The sequence below is a fragment of the Scomber scombrus genome, chromosome 17, assembly GCF_963691925.1.
Source record: "Scomber scombrus chromosome 17, fScoSco1.1, whole genome shotgun sequence".
Taxonomy (NCBI): Eukaryota; Metazoa; Chordata; class Actinopteri; order Scombriformes; family Scombridae; genus Scomber; species Scomber scombrus.
The window spans coordinates 12980122-12997377 of NC_084986.1; the positions used below are offsets into that span (position 1 = coordinate 12980122).

Below are 17256 nucleotides of genomic sequence, written 5' to 3' on the forward strand. Positions count from 1 at the left end.
GACCATCTGGGAAGAGGCTATCCTCAGTGCCAAAAGTAGGACTACCGTAATAAAAAACAAATGCCAATAAAGTGACGTTATTTGAAGTAAGTCTTGTTGTTGGACATACATTTCCATACAGAATACAGAAGAATATTTGCCATGGAGACCCAAAGTTTTCAATATAAAAAAATAACACATTATGATGTAAGAAAATATGAGTTGATACAGACAAATACAGTTTATTCCATGTGGTTTAGCAAAATACACAAAAACCTTTTTTTTTTTTATATTACCTGGTTTTGTTTGAATGAGATGTGGTGAAATGGAAGGTTTGTCTGTACTGCAGAAGAGATGTACGATATATACGTTGTTTTTCCAAAAAGGGCTTTAGTTATTGTATTTAATGATTATGTGTATAGGGACAAGTATATTGCATGAACTAATACCACAGCATTTATAGCCTTGGCTAGTTTCCAATGCCTATCCCTATATGGGCCTTTGAATTATAAAACTCATCAGTAAAATACACATGAAACTGCACAAAACTCAATAATATACTGTATATACATTAAATCACAAAACACAACAATACATGTACATACAATCAAGTAACACTCAATATACACATATACAAGAAAATAAAAATGATACAATTTGCAAATGATATAATAAAACGAAAAGGACAAAATGACTCACAACTACATGACTGATCCCTTTTTCAAAACTCCTTCAGTTTGAGTTCGAGAGCACAGCAGTATGATGAAGTATTAGCACCAGACTGGGAGGAAAATAAATTCTGAGATTTTGAGAATAAAGTTGAAATACTACGAAAATAAAAAAAAGTCATAATATTACGAGAATAAAGTTGTAATATTAGGCCTACGAGAAAAAAAATCATAATATTATGATAGTATGGTATTTCAAAATACAGCTTAAGCTTACCATAGGCTTATAAGGGATCATCAATATTTATTCCACTTCACAACACTCAACTGTCAAGGTACCAACATTTGGCACCGATTGATCTAACATGGTACAAGGTATGATTGGCTGTCCCTAAAAGAAACAAGATCAAGTCAAAACAAAGATCAGCAGTCAATGGCAATATAATTTTTCAAAAATTGTGAATCAGCACAACCAGGAGATATCCTTGGGTGTACAGTCATAAATGTGCAAAAAAAATATTAAGCTGATGGGTCCAGTAACATGTGAGATTAACTATATATCAATCTTAATGTTGTATTAAAGTTATTAAGTGTAATTGATTCTTGATGCTTTGGAAATATTGCTGTTGTGACATTCAAGCCATAAAGCAAAAAAAAGAAGAGAAAAAGATTTAGAAGCTGTTGAAAAAATGTGAGACACTCAAAAGGGTGAAAAAGCCTTTAATACTTCATGGCTATTCAGTCATTTAAAAACATAATATTATACATGTTACATGTTTCAGCCATTCAGCAGGGCAAGTACAAAATGGTCGACTTTAGGCTGCTTCCTATATATGTTGACAAGTAGTCACATGATCAGTGTTGACAGGTAGTAGTCACATGATTGATGTAGACAGGTAAAGTCACATGGCAGACACATCAAAATATTTACATAATATCAAGGCAAAAAAAAAAAACAGCACTAAACTATCAAAAAAATATAAATGAAATATAATTTTTTTCAGTAGTTTTCAGTACACACAAGCAATTCTTTCAATTTGAATTGTACATACATGCACATACACATGCAACTAAAAGCATGATGATAGTCAATGGCAAGTCTAGCAGTTCAAGTATGTAAGCACAAACTAGCTCCGTAATACAGATAATAATAATAATGAATTAAAACTGCAAGCAGTGTCGAAGGGCCCTCGCACCCCCCAGTTTTCCCCCCAACTGTAACGCGCGCCGTACGTGCATGTTGGTGCGTGCGGCAGTGGCAGGGCTGTCAAAACTGGCATGTAGATGTCTTTGCTCCTGTGCCTTTAATTGAACATTGTGTGATGGGGTTAATGTCTCCACTAGATGGCAAACTAAGACCACAAATGAGTCTGGGTGACTTCTCAGCACAAAGGAATGTGGGTGAAGGGCCAAAAAATCATCAAGATTGAGCATTTTTGCCTGGATGGCCGACTTCCTGTTGGACTTATGGTATGGGTCCAAGAGGCTTTTTTGTGCGTCTGGACATAATACATAGGCGTTGTCGATTTCATTTTTTTATGTCAATGTGGAAGGCGGGGCTTAAACTTTGAAATCTTCCAGGGGGCGCTGTGGAGTCATCTTCTCACTTAAAAATCCCAAACTTTGTCAGTACTCAATCTGTGTGACTGTTGAAGTATGTGTACAATTTGGTGAGTGTAGGAGTTTGGTAAAATGTACAAAATGGATAAAGGCATTAGGGGGCGCTATTGAGCTGTTGTGCCACGCCCAGGGGCAGTTATGGTCTCAAATTAAATTGCTCCTGAGTGTGAACCTATGTGGGCAATTTGGTGATTCTGTGAAGACGGGAAAGTCGTCTAAACTATGTGGGAAAAACGGAAAATTGACGCAGGAAATGCACAATAACTCACTTCCTGTTAGAGTGAAAATTTTGAAAAAAATAATTTGGGGGTTTACCCATGAGTGCTATGAGTCCTGTAAATTTCACTAAGATCAGACAAAGTTTGTGGTCACATGACCTGCTGTTAGGGGGCGCTATGGAGACCCCTTGCCACACCCACCCCCAATGATGTTGAAATTGAAACGGCGTCACCAAGTGTGACGTTTCACGCGCTGCATGTATAAACATCCGACAATGTATGGAGGAGTTATAAGGAGTTGTTTGTTTATACAAACAAACGACTGCCACGCCCACCTGGTATAACGTAGGTAAAATCTGTCGTAAAGTTTACATCATCAAGGTCTGAGGATGATACAGTTCGAATCTGAAGTCTCTGGAGTCAAAACTGTAGGAAGAGTTTTTTAAAGTACGAGGCCTGAAAATGGGGATAATGGCGGAAAAAATGCACCTGTGATCCAACATGGCCGACTTCCTGTTGGAGTTACGGTATGGGTCAGAGAGGCTTTTTTTGCGTCTGGTCATGATATATATGAATCCTAAATTTCACTCATGTACGTGTATGTAGAAGGCGGGGCTTCAACTTTTAATGTTCTAGGGGGCGCTGTAGAGTCATCTTGGCACTGAAAAGGTTGCGCTTATACCAAAAAATAATATTCGTGAGTCTTAACGAGTGTGTCCAATTTGGTGAGTTTTAGAGTTTGTCAGTACATACTAAGTGGGAAAAGGCATAAGGGGCATTAGCGCTACTGAACTGTTGGGGCAAAATGTTGGGCAAATGTGGTATCAGATGAAAGAGCTCATGATTTGAAACCTATGTGGCAGGTTTCATGATTCTGTGAACATCATAAAGTCCTCAAAGCGGTGTTCGAAAAATGAAAATCGATGCACACCACGCAGCGTGGTCAACTTCCTGTTTCGTAAAAAAATTCCATAAATTAATTTCCCAATGATCCGATGAGACCTATGACATATGGAAATTTCATGCAGATCCGAGAGGATTTGTGGTCACATGACCCGACGTGTGGGGGAGCTAGCGAGTCCCCTTACCACGCTTGCGTCCAATCACGTTGAATTAAATACATTTTCACCAGCTGCGACGTGTGTGCAGAATTTCATGAGTTTTCATGTATGTTCAGGCCACCAAAAATGCGATTCATTTGGCGGCATAAGAACGTGAACAAGAAGAATAATAAGAATCTTGGCAAAAGCAATAGGTCCCTCACTGACTTGTCAGTGCTCGGGCCCTAATAATGAATAATGTATAAAACTGGGTTTGTTTTGCTCCATCTGAAGGAGGAGGGGCGTATATAGTGACATCACACCGGTCCTCCCACCCCCCTCTCCTCTCCCTCTCTCTCCCTCTCTCTGTGTCCCACTCTGCTCCGCCGGCTCGTCCAGTGTTTGGAAGCCGAAAACAGAGCACCATCGCGGGGGTCTGACTGGCTGTCAACCGAGCTCCAGCGGCAGTCATGGCGGCGCCGTTAGCCCACTTCGATGAGGACTGGCAGGATTTTAACGAGTTCAAGCCGTCTTTAGAAACTCCCGACCAGCTGGACCAGCTCAACTCAAATGTGGCTGACTCCTCGTCGGGCCTAGATGATTTCTCCGACCTAGACAACAGTTTTTCCGGCGAGATCTGCAGCTTCAAATCGATGGAGGACCTCGTCCACGACTTTGACGAAAAGCTGACAGTGTGTTTCCGAAACTACAACACTGCAACGGAAAACATAGCCCCCATTAAACCCATCACGGAAGATAATTACATGAAAGACGACGAGTGAGTGGATTTCTTATTCAGGTTTTAACTTTTAATCTCTTGGCTAGCTAACATTAGCTAACTGGTTAGCCGCTTTAGCTAACCTGACGTGCATTTAAACCAGTGAGGGGGGTTTCAGGTTAGCTTCAATCAGTGTTGTGCAAAGTTAGCCAAGCTAGTGTGTGTTTGCACAACGAGAGCACACTTTAAATGGTTTATCAACTCAATATATTTCTCCTGTTTCATGCTGCTAACTTAGACTCTTGATTTAAGTAAACATACAGAACTTGAAATGCAGTATTATAAGTAACACATACTTCATTAGCTGCATATTATGACTGCTCTTGAAGGGACATGTCCAGTATTTTTCTAGTGTGTGTGTGTGTGTGTGTGTGTGTCTGAGAAAAGAGGAGGGATCACGCCACGTTACCAGTACATGAAATCAAGTACTTGATGTTTTTTTATTAAACTGCACATTCATAAACTGAATATCACCTGTATTTAAATGGAAATGCATGTTTGGAGGTCATGACACAGAACACGTTTGACTTGGTTTTATGTTTACATATTGAAAATGTCAGGTTTCATACTCGTAATTACCACATTCTGAAAGATTAAACTGTCAGTATCTGCTCTTACCACCGTAAACAGCCCCATGTTATCTCAGTGGGAAGTCTTCAGCAGTTGATGTATCACACAGGCACACAAATGTCACAACTACACACTCGCATGACAACAAGTGATCACTTCACAGCAGTCAGTCACATCAATCCCACACTGAGCAGTGACACTGTAACTACAGAGCTGCATTAATCGCACTCTTTTTTGCTTTCTGCAGCACGAAACTTTGCAACATGGTGACACTGTGAGATCTGATCACACACTGTGTAAGCCTCTGCTGCTTCACCAGAAGGGAAGTTAGTCATGCTTGCACACATCCACACAAAAAAGTGTTGCTTAAATCTTGGACTTGACTGAATTGGGACATGCAGGACTCCAGTGTTATAAATTATGCACAATCATGTAGTATAATAACAATATACATGTATTAATTAATTGTGTATAAAAAGTGCAGAATCTTTGAGAACATAATGGTGGAAGAAACCACCTGAAATGTCAGTTGCCATCCATTTAAGATGCACGTTAGAAAGCAATGATATAGGACTGCAAACAATGAACATAAAGAAAATGGCAATCATTCTTTGGTCTCCTAAATGTGAAAAATACCCATACAATTCCCTAAAGCCCAAGGTGACTGTTTTTATTCAACCTACAGAGAAAACCCCAAAGATATTCAGTTTATTTTTTTCATAAGACAATGAAAGCAGCAAAGCCTCACAACTGAGAAACTGAAACTCGTGAATATTTGCCTTTTTTCTTGAAAAACTACAACTTTAAAAGCTTTTAGATCATCAAAACAGTTGCCAATTGAATTTGCTGTAGACTAATGAATCCTTTCAGCTCTACAAGGATTTAAACTGGTGTATTAATATCACGCTAGCTGACAAAGATTAATGCTTACATTAAATATCAAGAAGATTACATCACAGATATCCGCTGGGTATGAGAAGTCATGACTCTTGACTGAACTCGAGCAGGACCCCGTGGCTTGGATATTGAATTTTATTTAATAACTAAACCCCTTTTTTGCCACAAACAAAATCAGAGACTGCTTTTCACATCAAAAACTAGAAACACTCTTGCTCAGTTACATGTTAGGAGTAATATAGAAAGGCTTTTCAGAGAGAGGGAAAGGATCCACGGTGCTTATAGCTAAAGAAACACAGTAATGATGGAATAGAATAATTGGACGGCAGCCTGGTGAAACCCAAAGAGCAGCGGCAGGCTCAGTGAGTCTTTTCTGGATGACTGCACTTTGCAGGACGTGCCCAGGCGCTTAATAACTTCTCCAGCAAGACGATGGCTTAGACGAACAATGGGAATGACAAGGAGGAAGTGTGTGTGTGTTTTAGTTAAGAAAGAAAGTTAAAAAAGTGTTAAAGCCAAGTCATGCATTATTTGTGCAAGATAAACATCCACATAAATATATTCAAGCAAGTAATCCAGACAAATTGGCACAAAAAAATATGTTCTTTGAAATCTAAGCAAGGCTTGTTTTTGAATGCAAATGTTCTCAGTGGAACTGGAGCTAATGGTGTATTTTGGCATGAACTCACGTGCCAGACACAGTGTCAGTGCTTGAGGCAGAAAAACATTTCCTGCCAGTCTTTGCCCCATTTAGAACAACCCCTGATCCCCCCACCAAGTCCCCAAGCCGTGCATGAGCACTTCAGGGAGAAACATGCAAGTTACGTAAACATTTGTGTGTGTGAGTGTGAGAGAGAAAGAGTGAGTTGAAGAGAGAAGAAGGGAGGGTGGGTATGATGATGCAGAGCCACTCTGACACATGGGTTCACAGCATCCATCCTAGCACTGCTCGCAGCGATCAGGGCCAGGAATAAAATTTTTAAAAAACAGTGATTTGCATGTTTGCTTGAATTTCTCATTTGCCACAGACTTGATTTTCTGTCACAGTGCCCGTTCGAACCAACCAAGTACAAGCTGTTGTGATTTACAAGTATCGAGCTTTATAAAACACAGAATGTTTGGACCTGATACCGACATTTGGCAACAAAAAAATCAGATTTTCTAAAATGAAATGCAGACACTGTCTTTTACACATGTTTCACTAAGAACCCTCAGATTTGGTAATTAATAAGAGAGATGATGCAGGCGGGGTATTTCACACTTGAACAAAATACTTGTCATGTTTAGCAGATTCCGCGCCACCATCTGCCCAACTGAGATATGTTTGCTGCCAACTTTGAAGCGGCAGATTATTGTAAACAGTGCAGGCTGTTGGTATAATGATGATACTGTTCCCAAGTTGGTAAATATTAGCCAACTTTAAGAGCGTATGTTTTGACCACACAGTTCTAACACTGTGGGTTGACAGGAATACGTTCAATATGTTCAACTAAAAAGTGTAGGGACCTCTGCTTGGAAGCTGAAGCATTTGCATTACGTCTCACTGGAAAATACTGATGTACTGTGTGTGTGTGCTGTCGCATTCGTCAGTGGTTTCAGGCAGGAACACAGTGAAGTGATGTGGGGGAGGTCAGAGAACAGGACACAAGTAATGCTGTGTCACAGTAAAAAAGAGAAGAAAACAGTCTTATCTACTCTTCCACCCATCGTCTGTTTTTCTGCTCACATTTTTGTTCCGCTCGTCGTGATATTGTTTTATTCTCCCGACCTCATTAAGTCATGAAGCCCTTCTGCTGCTTTCTAGGGTGTGGAACGCACTGACGGACAACTATGGCAACGTGATGCCCGTGGACTGGAAAACATCGCACACTCGCACCCTACACCTGCCCACCCTAAACCTCATTGAGCATGAGGTACCACAGACACGCACACACACACACACACACACACACACACACACACACACACACACACACACACACACACACACACACACACACACACACACACACACACACACACACACAGGAGAAGTCATTGGTGTGGTTTAATGTTACAAGCACACAGTTCCCTGCACACTATTTGAAATGTTACTGTACTGAAGAGTGGCTGAGACACAGGTGTAAACGCTTGGCTGTCAATTTGCTTAACCACCTGTTTGTTGTCTCATCCAAGTCGTCTTTCTGTTTCTCAATCTCTGCCCTCCTTCCATCCTTCCCTCCTTCCTTCCCTTCCTCGTGGACAGAAGTTGGACAACCAGTCTCTGGATCTGTCGGATGACGAGGAGCTGAGGGAGCAGATGGATATGCACTCGATTATTGTTTCGTGCATCAACGATGAGCCACTCTTCACTGCTGAGCAGGTAATGTTTCTCACAGTGTCACATTCATTTGGCTATTTTGGCATCTCACTGCTATCAATTAAACAATCATAATTAGGGATTTGAGGTTTTCACAGATTTTTATATCTGGGCTCAGCACAACTAAAGAAGTCAGAAAGCTACTTTGTTTTCTCTGCTGAAGGCTTTTCTTATCTGTGGCAAACCTTCAAACCGATAAATCAAAACAGTGTTATCTAACTAACCTAATTACTCTAAATGCTATCCTGTTTGTGCAGCAGTGCTTTCTATTTTAGCCACTACACAAATACAAACATACAAATACACACATACCAGTGTCATTTTGGTGGGGTCTCTTCCAAGGAAACCCATAATAGTCTAAAATTGGTTTCAAACAAAGCAATCTTAACAAATTGAACTGACAGCTTGTGTTGCCTAAAACAAATAAAGATGTTTTCCTTTTAACATTATAGTTTAGCTTCTTGAAGCTGTTTTAACTCTAAATATCTCAGTGTTAAAACCTACAACAGACTCTTGAGTGCCACACTTACATTTAGTTTGACTGCACCCAGCCCTGATACTTTTCCTGCGTCGTACACAAACGACGGCTGCAGTGAGACGTGCACGTCAGACTTGAGCAACCTTAATCCTGTGTCTGCTAGAGGGAGCGTCAAAGCAGAGTGATCTGCAGTGCTGCTCTGTTGTTTGTTAAAATTGAACAGTTAGACAGAGACTTTGATCATTCTGGTGCTCAGCAGGCACCAAGGTAATATTATACTGGAAAACACAGTGTCAAGCTATAAATATCCACGTGTAAACTACAATACCAGCTGGAAAAGAACAAACACACATGAGCGTTTTTCATAATCTGTTTTTTTTGGGGGGGGGGGTCATTTAGGTGATAGAGGAGATAGAGGAGATGATGCAGGAGTCTCCAGACCCAGAGGACGATGAGAGTCCCTCCCAGTCAGACCTGTCAATGCTCTCTCAGGACCTCCACGCTCTGAAACGCTCCGGCTCCAACACCAGCTACGAAGACCGTGAGTATAATAGATGGAATAACAAAGCTTTCAGTGGGCAATTATGAAATGTTCTTTTTACACTCTCTTTACATTCATGCAATAACCGTCTTATGTAATGTGTAACAAATACAAAGAGACAGCAGTTGCGTTTTCCCTGCATGTTATATAATAAAGCCTATATTTGGCTTGAGCATAATTTCTAATGACAGACTGGTGAGAATATTTACACTTTAGCCTGGAGACTGTAGATTTTGTCTAAGATATGTTGTATAGTTCATACTGAGTGTCACAAGGTTTATACACAATATTTACAGAAGGTTAAAATGTACAACTTGTTAACATATGAAAGACAATTTAATTCATATTGGGCTGCAACTAATGATTATTTGCATTCTTTTATTTCTTCATTCTTTTCTTTTTTTCTTGGTTGAATTATTAGAACACGGTGCCATCATTAAATGTCTTATTTAGTCCAACAAACAGTCCAAAACCCAAACATATTCAATTTACTATAATGTAAGACCAAGAAAAGTAGCAAACTTCCTACATTTAAGAACCTGGATCCATCACATCTTTTAAAAAAAATGACCTAAACAATTAAATCAGTTATCAAAATATCTGCTGATTTATTATCTTTATAATCACCTAATAGTTGCAGCTCTACATTCATATTACTTAAACCTTTGAGCTTCCTGCTATACTTAAAACCTTAGAATGCACTTGATAGTTAATGTACTTTGCATTAGAACTGAATTGATTGTTGATTAACAACAATATAATTAATTGGAAACAGTTTGATAATCATATACTATTATTTTTTTAAACAAAAAAAGATTTTAAAAAGTTCTGGTTTCTGTCGTTCAAATGTGATTTTTGCTGTTAGATAGTAAATATTTTGGACTGTTGGTAAGACGGTTCAGAGGTGTGTTTTGGCTGCCAAAGTACAACTGGACTTAACTACTATTTATTGTGAATACACATAAACTCTTCAATGATTACACTCAAACCCATATACACACAATAACTACATCTTCACACCATTCTCAGGTCTGCGTCAGCTCTCTGTGTCTGAGCTGACTGAGACTCTGGAGGAGGTGGAGACAGCCATCCGCCGCTACAGTGAAGAACTGATCCAGGCTCTGGCCCTGCGAGACGAACTGGACTATGAAAAGGAGGTACTGTGACTTTCACTTGGTTATAACTGGATCGCAGATTTACAACAACAAAGCAAGAATTGAACATGTTAAGTGTGTTTTAAGGTTCTGAAATGCCAAGAAGCAATCCAAGCTGTGTTTCCATTTGCACAAAGCAATCAACTGACATAATCCAGCAACATAACTACGCTTGGTTAGAAACAACCTTTTATAAATGTTAAAAACAAGACTTGAACAGCTGTTGTGTGGTGATAACAGGCTGCAGTGCTAATGATTGGCTGTAGGCCAATGAGGGTCAGTGAATTGCTAGCAGCTATGATTTAGCCTTTATTTTTGGAATACGTTGCCTAATGTGCTAATCTTTCACAGGAGTAAATAAACATTAAATTATGAAAAAGCACGGCACAGTGTGATCCTTAATACTGACGTGACCAACGAGAGTTTCTTTGTATTTAAAACAAACAGGTGAAGAACAGCTTCATCTCGCTGCTGATCGACGTGCAGAACAGACAGAAGGAGCACCGTGAGCTGCTGCGGAAGAAGAAGAAAATCCGAAGTACGACTACAACCGGACCCAATGGCCAGAGGACAGCCAGCACGCACATACCCGGCACGGTGAGTCATGTGGTGGCAGAACGTGTGGAGGCATGAACACATACGCCCCACGACTGTAATGACCATCAGTGAAAGAGACACACGTGTGAACGCGGCCGTACACTAAGCCGAGACACATGATGCATGACCTCAAAATGACATGTTTGCATGGGGGAGCTGCTTCATATCAGCACCGAGGGTTTGTGCCGAGCCTTTTCCTTCTTTCCTTTTTTAATATAGAAACCTCCCTATCTCTCTTCACTCTCTCTTTTTCCCTCCTTCCTCTCACTCCTTGTAGCTCCTCACTCTGGAGGGACTCTCCAATGTCATTCAAAATGGCCTCCGTCAAACTTTTGGCAGCACAGGAGGGGACAAACAGGTGCCCCCTCTCTTTCTCTCCACTCACATCTTTTTGTTTTCCTTGCAGATTTATTCCTGTCTTTATGTTTTTTTTTCCACTTTCATGTTTGTGTCCTTTTTTTTTTTTTTTTTTTTTACGGAGACCACTGGCATTTGCTGTCATTTGTTCTTCATTGTTTTAATTATTTCTTCTCTTTTATGGCTCATTTTCTTTTCTTTTTTGCTTCACTTCAGTCATTGTTATTTTTGTTATCAGTTGAATTCAACGCAGCGTCACTCTGTCACCGGCCATTTTTATTTTTCTGCTTTTTTCAGTGTTACCTTTGTTTGTACCTTTTTGTTTTAAGCCAGGAGGACACTGTTGCACTGTCACTGCTTTCCTTACTACACATCAGTAAACATTTGCTCTAATAAGCCTCTGAAAGGTAGAAACCAACCACTAAGGCATTTAAAGTGTGAGACTGAATAAAAATATGTGTGATAACAGTCGATTCTTGATGCAATCGTCCACCTTCATGTGTCTTACATGATCCTTCTGCTTCTCAGTACCTGACCACAGTAATCCCTTATGAGAAGAAAGCGGGCTCCCCCTCTGTAGAAGACCTCCAGATCCTCACAAAGAGTGAGTCAACAACAATTATCGAACTAAATCATAATCAAAAATGTAGATGTGGGTTGGCTGAGTATATTATGTTTTCAAGATTTAATGTACCGCTCTTTCCCTTTTAGTCCTACATGCCATGAGGGATGACAGCGAGAAGGTGCCTGCCCTGCTAACAGACTACATTCTCAAAGGTAAACACTCAAACCGTCCTTGCATCAGTATTCCATACTTGGACTTCAGGAGCAAAGTGAATAGCTGGGCAACATCAGTCTATAAATGAGTCATCAGTTATTAAAAACCTGAGAAGAATGGAAATGTTTACTTAAGTCGTGACCTAAATTTAGGTGTCTGTCACAGAAAAGTGACTACTGAAAATCACACATCCTGCCCCCTTGTTGGTTGAACAAGGAAGTACAGAAATGTTTTTCTCTATTTTCAGAAGGCTGTATAGTAGAAAAACAGAAAGTCAAAGGAAAGAAATCAACACAAATAAACATGAATAAAGGGGAGGGGGAATTTGCTTTTTCTTGGCACACTTCACTTTTGACCTGTACCTTCCTTGTCTCTCATCTGTGCTGCATTGTCCTTTGGGTAGCTCTGGTATGAGAGCAGTGGAAACCGAGGTTTGTGAGGCACTGACACATTAACACAGATTCTTCACCTTCAGCCATGTACTCTGAGCTGTGTCAAAAGCCCCTTTCTTTCTCTCTTTCTCTCTTTCTCTCTTTCTCTCTCTCAATATGTTTGTGTAGTATCACAATCTTACCCCCTCAGTAAAAAGCCAACAGCCTTCCCCTCACTCACACTCTCATTCTCTCACTCACTTACTTACTCCATGCTGTAGTAGCTATCGTGCTGTGCGGTGTTTGTGGCTGCACTTACCCTGAAACACACGAATACACTCATGCACATAACTCCCCCCTTTACCGGCAAGCTTGCAGTAGCAGCTGTTGACGTGTCTGCTTCTCACCTGTAGCTACCGTTTCCCTTTTTTCTCACTTTACATTTTTTTCCGCCCTTGTGGTAGTTGCTTTTTCATTCTCTACAGCTCTCCTTCATCCGCTATTAATCATGTGCGTTGATAATTAACTCAGCTCTTCTTGTCTCCACAGTTCTTTGTCCCACATAAAGCCAAAGGAGCCGCTCCTGTTTCCAGAACCTTCCACCAGGAGCAGCAGAAGAAGGTTCTGGTAATCTGGAAGAACCTGGATTAAAAAAAAAAAAAAAATCCAAACTATCCTCCTTATTTTTCAACACATAGACTTTCTTTCCTTACAGCATTTTTTTTTTACTCTGCCGCATTGTTGTTCCTCAGATTTTAACTCTACATATAACTGCCTCATCTTTTCATTTTTTATCTTTTTATTGCTTGAGTGCAACAACCCTGTAAATCCCAAGTGCATGACGACTCGTCTATGAATGCCAGTAATCAGTATTTATCTAAATGCCTCACTTCCTGATCAACCATTGATTCTTGAATGGTGAAGGGGTTAAGAAATGAGCAGGGTTTTTTTAATTCCATGAGCCTGAGTGAGAGAATTGCAGTCCAGTCGTCTTATTTAGTAAACACATTTGCATCCGTGTACTTCACGCTCGACGAAGAAAACAAATCTTGTCTGGATCTCTGCTGCCAGGCCGCTCACGGCATCAGGCGCTAGTTCTGTTTCTCCTGTAGGGAAAACCTTTGCTTTGCTGGCATTTGTTTGAATTGATTGCAATACGATGTGTTGAGGTTCGAAACTCTGCTTTCTGAGGATCAAAGAGCAAACCTTTTAATTCTGAACTCCAAACCTGTCTTTGCATTTTGGTTTTGGGTTTACGCTCAATATTAGCAGTTAGTTGAATGTTGAATTGAAATGAAATATTTTGTATACAATGGCGTGAAATTGCACAGTTTTTGAGAGCTTTTTACTTTTTAAAAAAAAGGGAAAAAGTGAAATGACTTAAAGTAATAGCTGGATGAACAAACATAGAACATATTTTTGGATAAGGAGTTTGTTTTTAGTGAGATTAAGGAGCTGCCAGTCGCCACTTTTTTGACGACATTGCAACATCATCTGTAGATGCTGTCCATTGACCTCTGAGCCCTCAAGTAGTGACCCCATCCCCAACGACTTTATCACTTCTCCTGGAGCTGTCACGTCTCCTTGTCACATTAGAAGATGACTTGGCTCGTCACATCAGTAGATATATGTGTAGTTTAGCTTCTAATATGAGTTGTGGTTTTTCTCTATCTGCCAACCCTTTAACTGTCATGTGATTTTTAGGGATCTTATGGTAGCACTTTAGTCTGTCAGTGACCTGGTCATGTAGTAGTGGAATATGTAGTGTATGTACTTTGGAGTACGTCTCACTAGATTAGTGTTAGATGATGCTTAGAACATTTAGCCAGTGGTGCAGAAAACAAGAGTTGTTGTCATGCATCTTGTTCCATTTGTTTCTTATTAGTCATCACAGGCATGACAATCTGTACACATAGTTGTTTAAACAAGCTTAAAGGGGAATTCCACTGTTTTTACACACTATACAAGCAGCTCACATGTCATGAGGAGTACAGCACTGCATGTAAAAACTGGTGTGATGTTTTCTGTGCATCTGGAGTCTGAAAATGGAGGAAATAACCCTGCTGATGTCATCTGGGATATCTTGAATTGGGCTTTAAATTTAAAACAGAAAGCCTACATATGACAAACTCAGAAAGTACTGGGTAGAGGTGGGTGTTTAGTAGGCAGGGAGGGTAAAACAGAAACATGCTATCACATTGCATTATAGGAATTTTAGAAACCAGTGTTGTTGGAGCTTGCCCCATACACGGAGCTAATGGTCAGGGTATCTGAGCTTATTCATCATTGATTTTGACCCTTTTTTAAAAAAAAATCATGTCTCTTTTAAGTCTCCAAATGCAATAATAAATCAGCAGAGCTCCCCTTTAAAAAACAAACACGTAACACCAATCTAGCACTACATGTCTGCCAAGTTGACACACTGAAGTTCAGATCACCAGCCACTACCAGATAAGGTCTAGTCTAGCTCTCAGGTACGATCATCAGTGTTAGCAGTTTGAAAATCTTGTTCTCAAAGGTACTTTGAGTCTTGGTTGCTTTCTGACAACATCTTCGTAGCTGGACTTGAATTTGCTGCACTTTTATCTTTTTCACACTCTGGTAAAATAAGGAATAAAATACCTGGACGAACAGATAGGTCGCCTCTTGACTAAATCAGGGTAGCATTACAGTTGTTGATTTTGACATGATTTGTTGAAATGTAATTTAAATGCTCAAAGTCATAGACTATGCTTAGTATTAGTATTAGTCATAGTTGTAGTCATAGTAGTAGGTGTAGCTAAGGAAAGGACCTCTTTAGAGGCTGCAGTTGCATTTGCTTGTTGTAGCAGTCTGGTGATGATGGCTTCGGTGCAGATTGACATCTAGAAGCAAACTCGTTAGAAAATCAGTGGTTAATATGGAGGAATAGGAGAGAATGTCTTGCTTGTCCTGTTTGATTACAGGTTGGTTGCAGATTTAAAGCATGACTCGTGGCCAGAGAAGAGGGCATAAGAGGAAGGTGAGGGGTGTGATAAAGGTTTTGGACGTTGGGGAAGATTGCACAAAGGGATACTAAAGTTTGAGGGGTCCATTTGTTCTTTTGAAAAGGAAGGCAAAAGCTTGTAGTTCTATATTTAACTGTTTCTATGTAACTGTTGTTTCTACTGTTGTCCGCTTTGAAAACATTCACAACCTAGCATGTGCTGCATGCACTTTACTGCTGCAAATACATTTCTAATGATGATTAATTTGTTTACAGACATATTACACTAAAGGGACATTTGCACTTTGCAATGAAATACAGAAAATCTCAAAGCATCAAATGAAAACTGTAAATCAGATAGAGCAGTAAAGATCAACATCAGCAAGCTTGTGACAGTGAAACGTCCCTCACTCAATAATAATCTGATATTTCAAAAACTTGAGTGAAAATGGTTTATAACACCATCTGTGTACATTTTTCTTGTTTTATAATGAAATGGCAGTCAGCACGGAGGTCACTGAAGGATCTCGTCTCAGGCCAGAGCCTCTTATCTGGTCGTCTTAGCAGACATATCAGTGTAACTACAGTTTAGAGATTTATATTTATATATACAATTAAACAAGCAAGGGAAAAATAGAGGCTGCCTTTGTAAATGCCTGAAAATTTTGTACATTTAAACCAACTCCTTTTGTTTTTAATGCAATATAATTCCCCAGTTTTGGGTTTTATGTTTACTGTCTCATGTGGTACTGCAGTATATTAACTTATTATGTAAATGTTTCTTTTGTAACCATATTATTGACTGTAATGGTACAAGTGTTTTGTGCCCGCATTGCATTGCAACTCATTTCAAATAAATTAATATGTGAAGACTTTAATATGGTTTTGGGTCTCTCTGTGTGTTGCGAGTAAACTGTGGTTGGTATTAGTGTATCACATTTTTATTAGATCCATTCTGGACACAGAAACTGTACATTCATATAAACAGGCAGCTGTCACTGTGTAGAACAGCCTGTGTGACCAAAACATTAATATTTCATTAGTTGAGAAAAACAGGCCTGTTTTTAGCTTTGTATAAATGCATTTTTAAAAACAAACCAATGGGTTTTTTATCATGCTTTATATTCCCAAAAGAAGCAAGAAAATCTTTGCAACACATAAAATAATATTTTGTCTAAAATATTGGGTTTTTTCCTCGGAGAGTTTTAATTAAAATTGACAGATATCTTCATAGAACAAAATGAGTATTTTTTTTCACCTCCTACAATAAAATTCTGTTCCAAAGCTTCACATACCGTATATTTTAGCCATTCCATAAATCCCACTTCTTGTTCAAAATTTTACTCCATGAAAATATATATCTTGATGCTTTTATTATCCAGTGGTTCATTGTTCACAATCACTGACAGTTGTATTGAATGCTAAAGAAAAACTTTGTGAGGCCTGAATCTGGTTATGTGAATTATTTGCAATATTGAATGGGATTAAGAAAACCAATCTAGCGCCTTTTTTTTTACTCACATATAATTATTAAAGGACAAGTTCACTTTTTTGAGTAAAACAACAGTAAAATGCCCAAATCAACATTCAAACAGGGTTTTCTTGCTGTAATCATTCCTCATGTTCATAATGACCATTAGTGGACCTCCAAATGCTGTTACCATGGCAGTGACTGGAGACAAAATCCACATTCCTTGTTTTGATCAAAAATGTTTTTATCTGAAGATAACATAAATCTGAGTTAGTCAAATAAAATGAACATCTTCCACAGTTACAGCCTTCTTAGTAAAACATGTGCCTTGGTGTCTTGACAGACACTGTTTTCCTGTGCATCTGCAAATGAAGGATGGAAACAAAAAGAGGGAATTTAGCACTTAAAATATAGA

The 17256-nt window shown here is 39.3% G+C and overlaps 1 protein-coding gene across 2 annotated transcripts; it reads left to right on the forward strand.

Annotated features, from left to right (window-relative positions):
- The first annotated feature begins 3864 nt into the window (after positions 1-3864).
- fez2b (fasciculation and elongation protein zeta 2b) lies at positions 3865-16248 on the forward strand. 2 transcript variants are annotated; one of them, XM_062437366.1, is made up of 9 exons: positions 3865-4303; positions 7575-7683; positions 8016-8132; positions 9007-9148; positions 10178-10305; positions 10750-10899; positions 11785-11860; positions 11968-12033; positions 12955-16248. In XM_062437366.1, exons 1-9 carry the CDS (start codon positions 3996-3998, stop codon positions 12969-12971), a joined length of 1113 nt encoding a protein of 370 aa, XP_062293350.1. In that variant the 5' UTR covers positions 3865-3995; the 3' UTR covers positions 12972-16248. The 2 variants fall into 2 exon arrangements, with proteins under 2 accessions (XP_062293350.1, XP_062293349.1); XM_062437365.1 differs by lacking the exon at positions 12955-16248 and having other exon boundaries at positions 11968-12945.
- Positions 16249-17256: the final 1008 nt, after the last annotated feature.

What these genes read in the sequence shown, in the direction of transcription:
- fez2b (XM_062437365.1), top strand. Translation starts at nt 3,996, where the DNA reads ATGGCGGCGCCGTTAGCCCACTTCGATGAGGACTGGCAGGATTTTAAC. An exon ending in CAACACCAGCTACGAAGACC is followed by an intron (nt 9,149 to 10,177) that starts GTGAGTATAATA and finishes CACCATTCTCAG; the next exon opens with GTCTGCGTCAGCTCTCTGTG. An exon ending in AACTGGACTATGAAAAGGAG is followed by an intron (nt 10,306 to 10,749) that starts GTACTGTGACTT and finishes TAAAACAAACAG; the next exon opens with GTGAAGAACAGCTTCATCTC.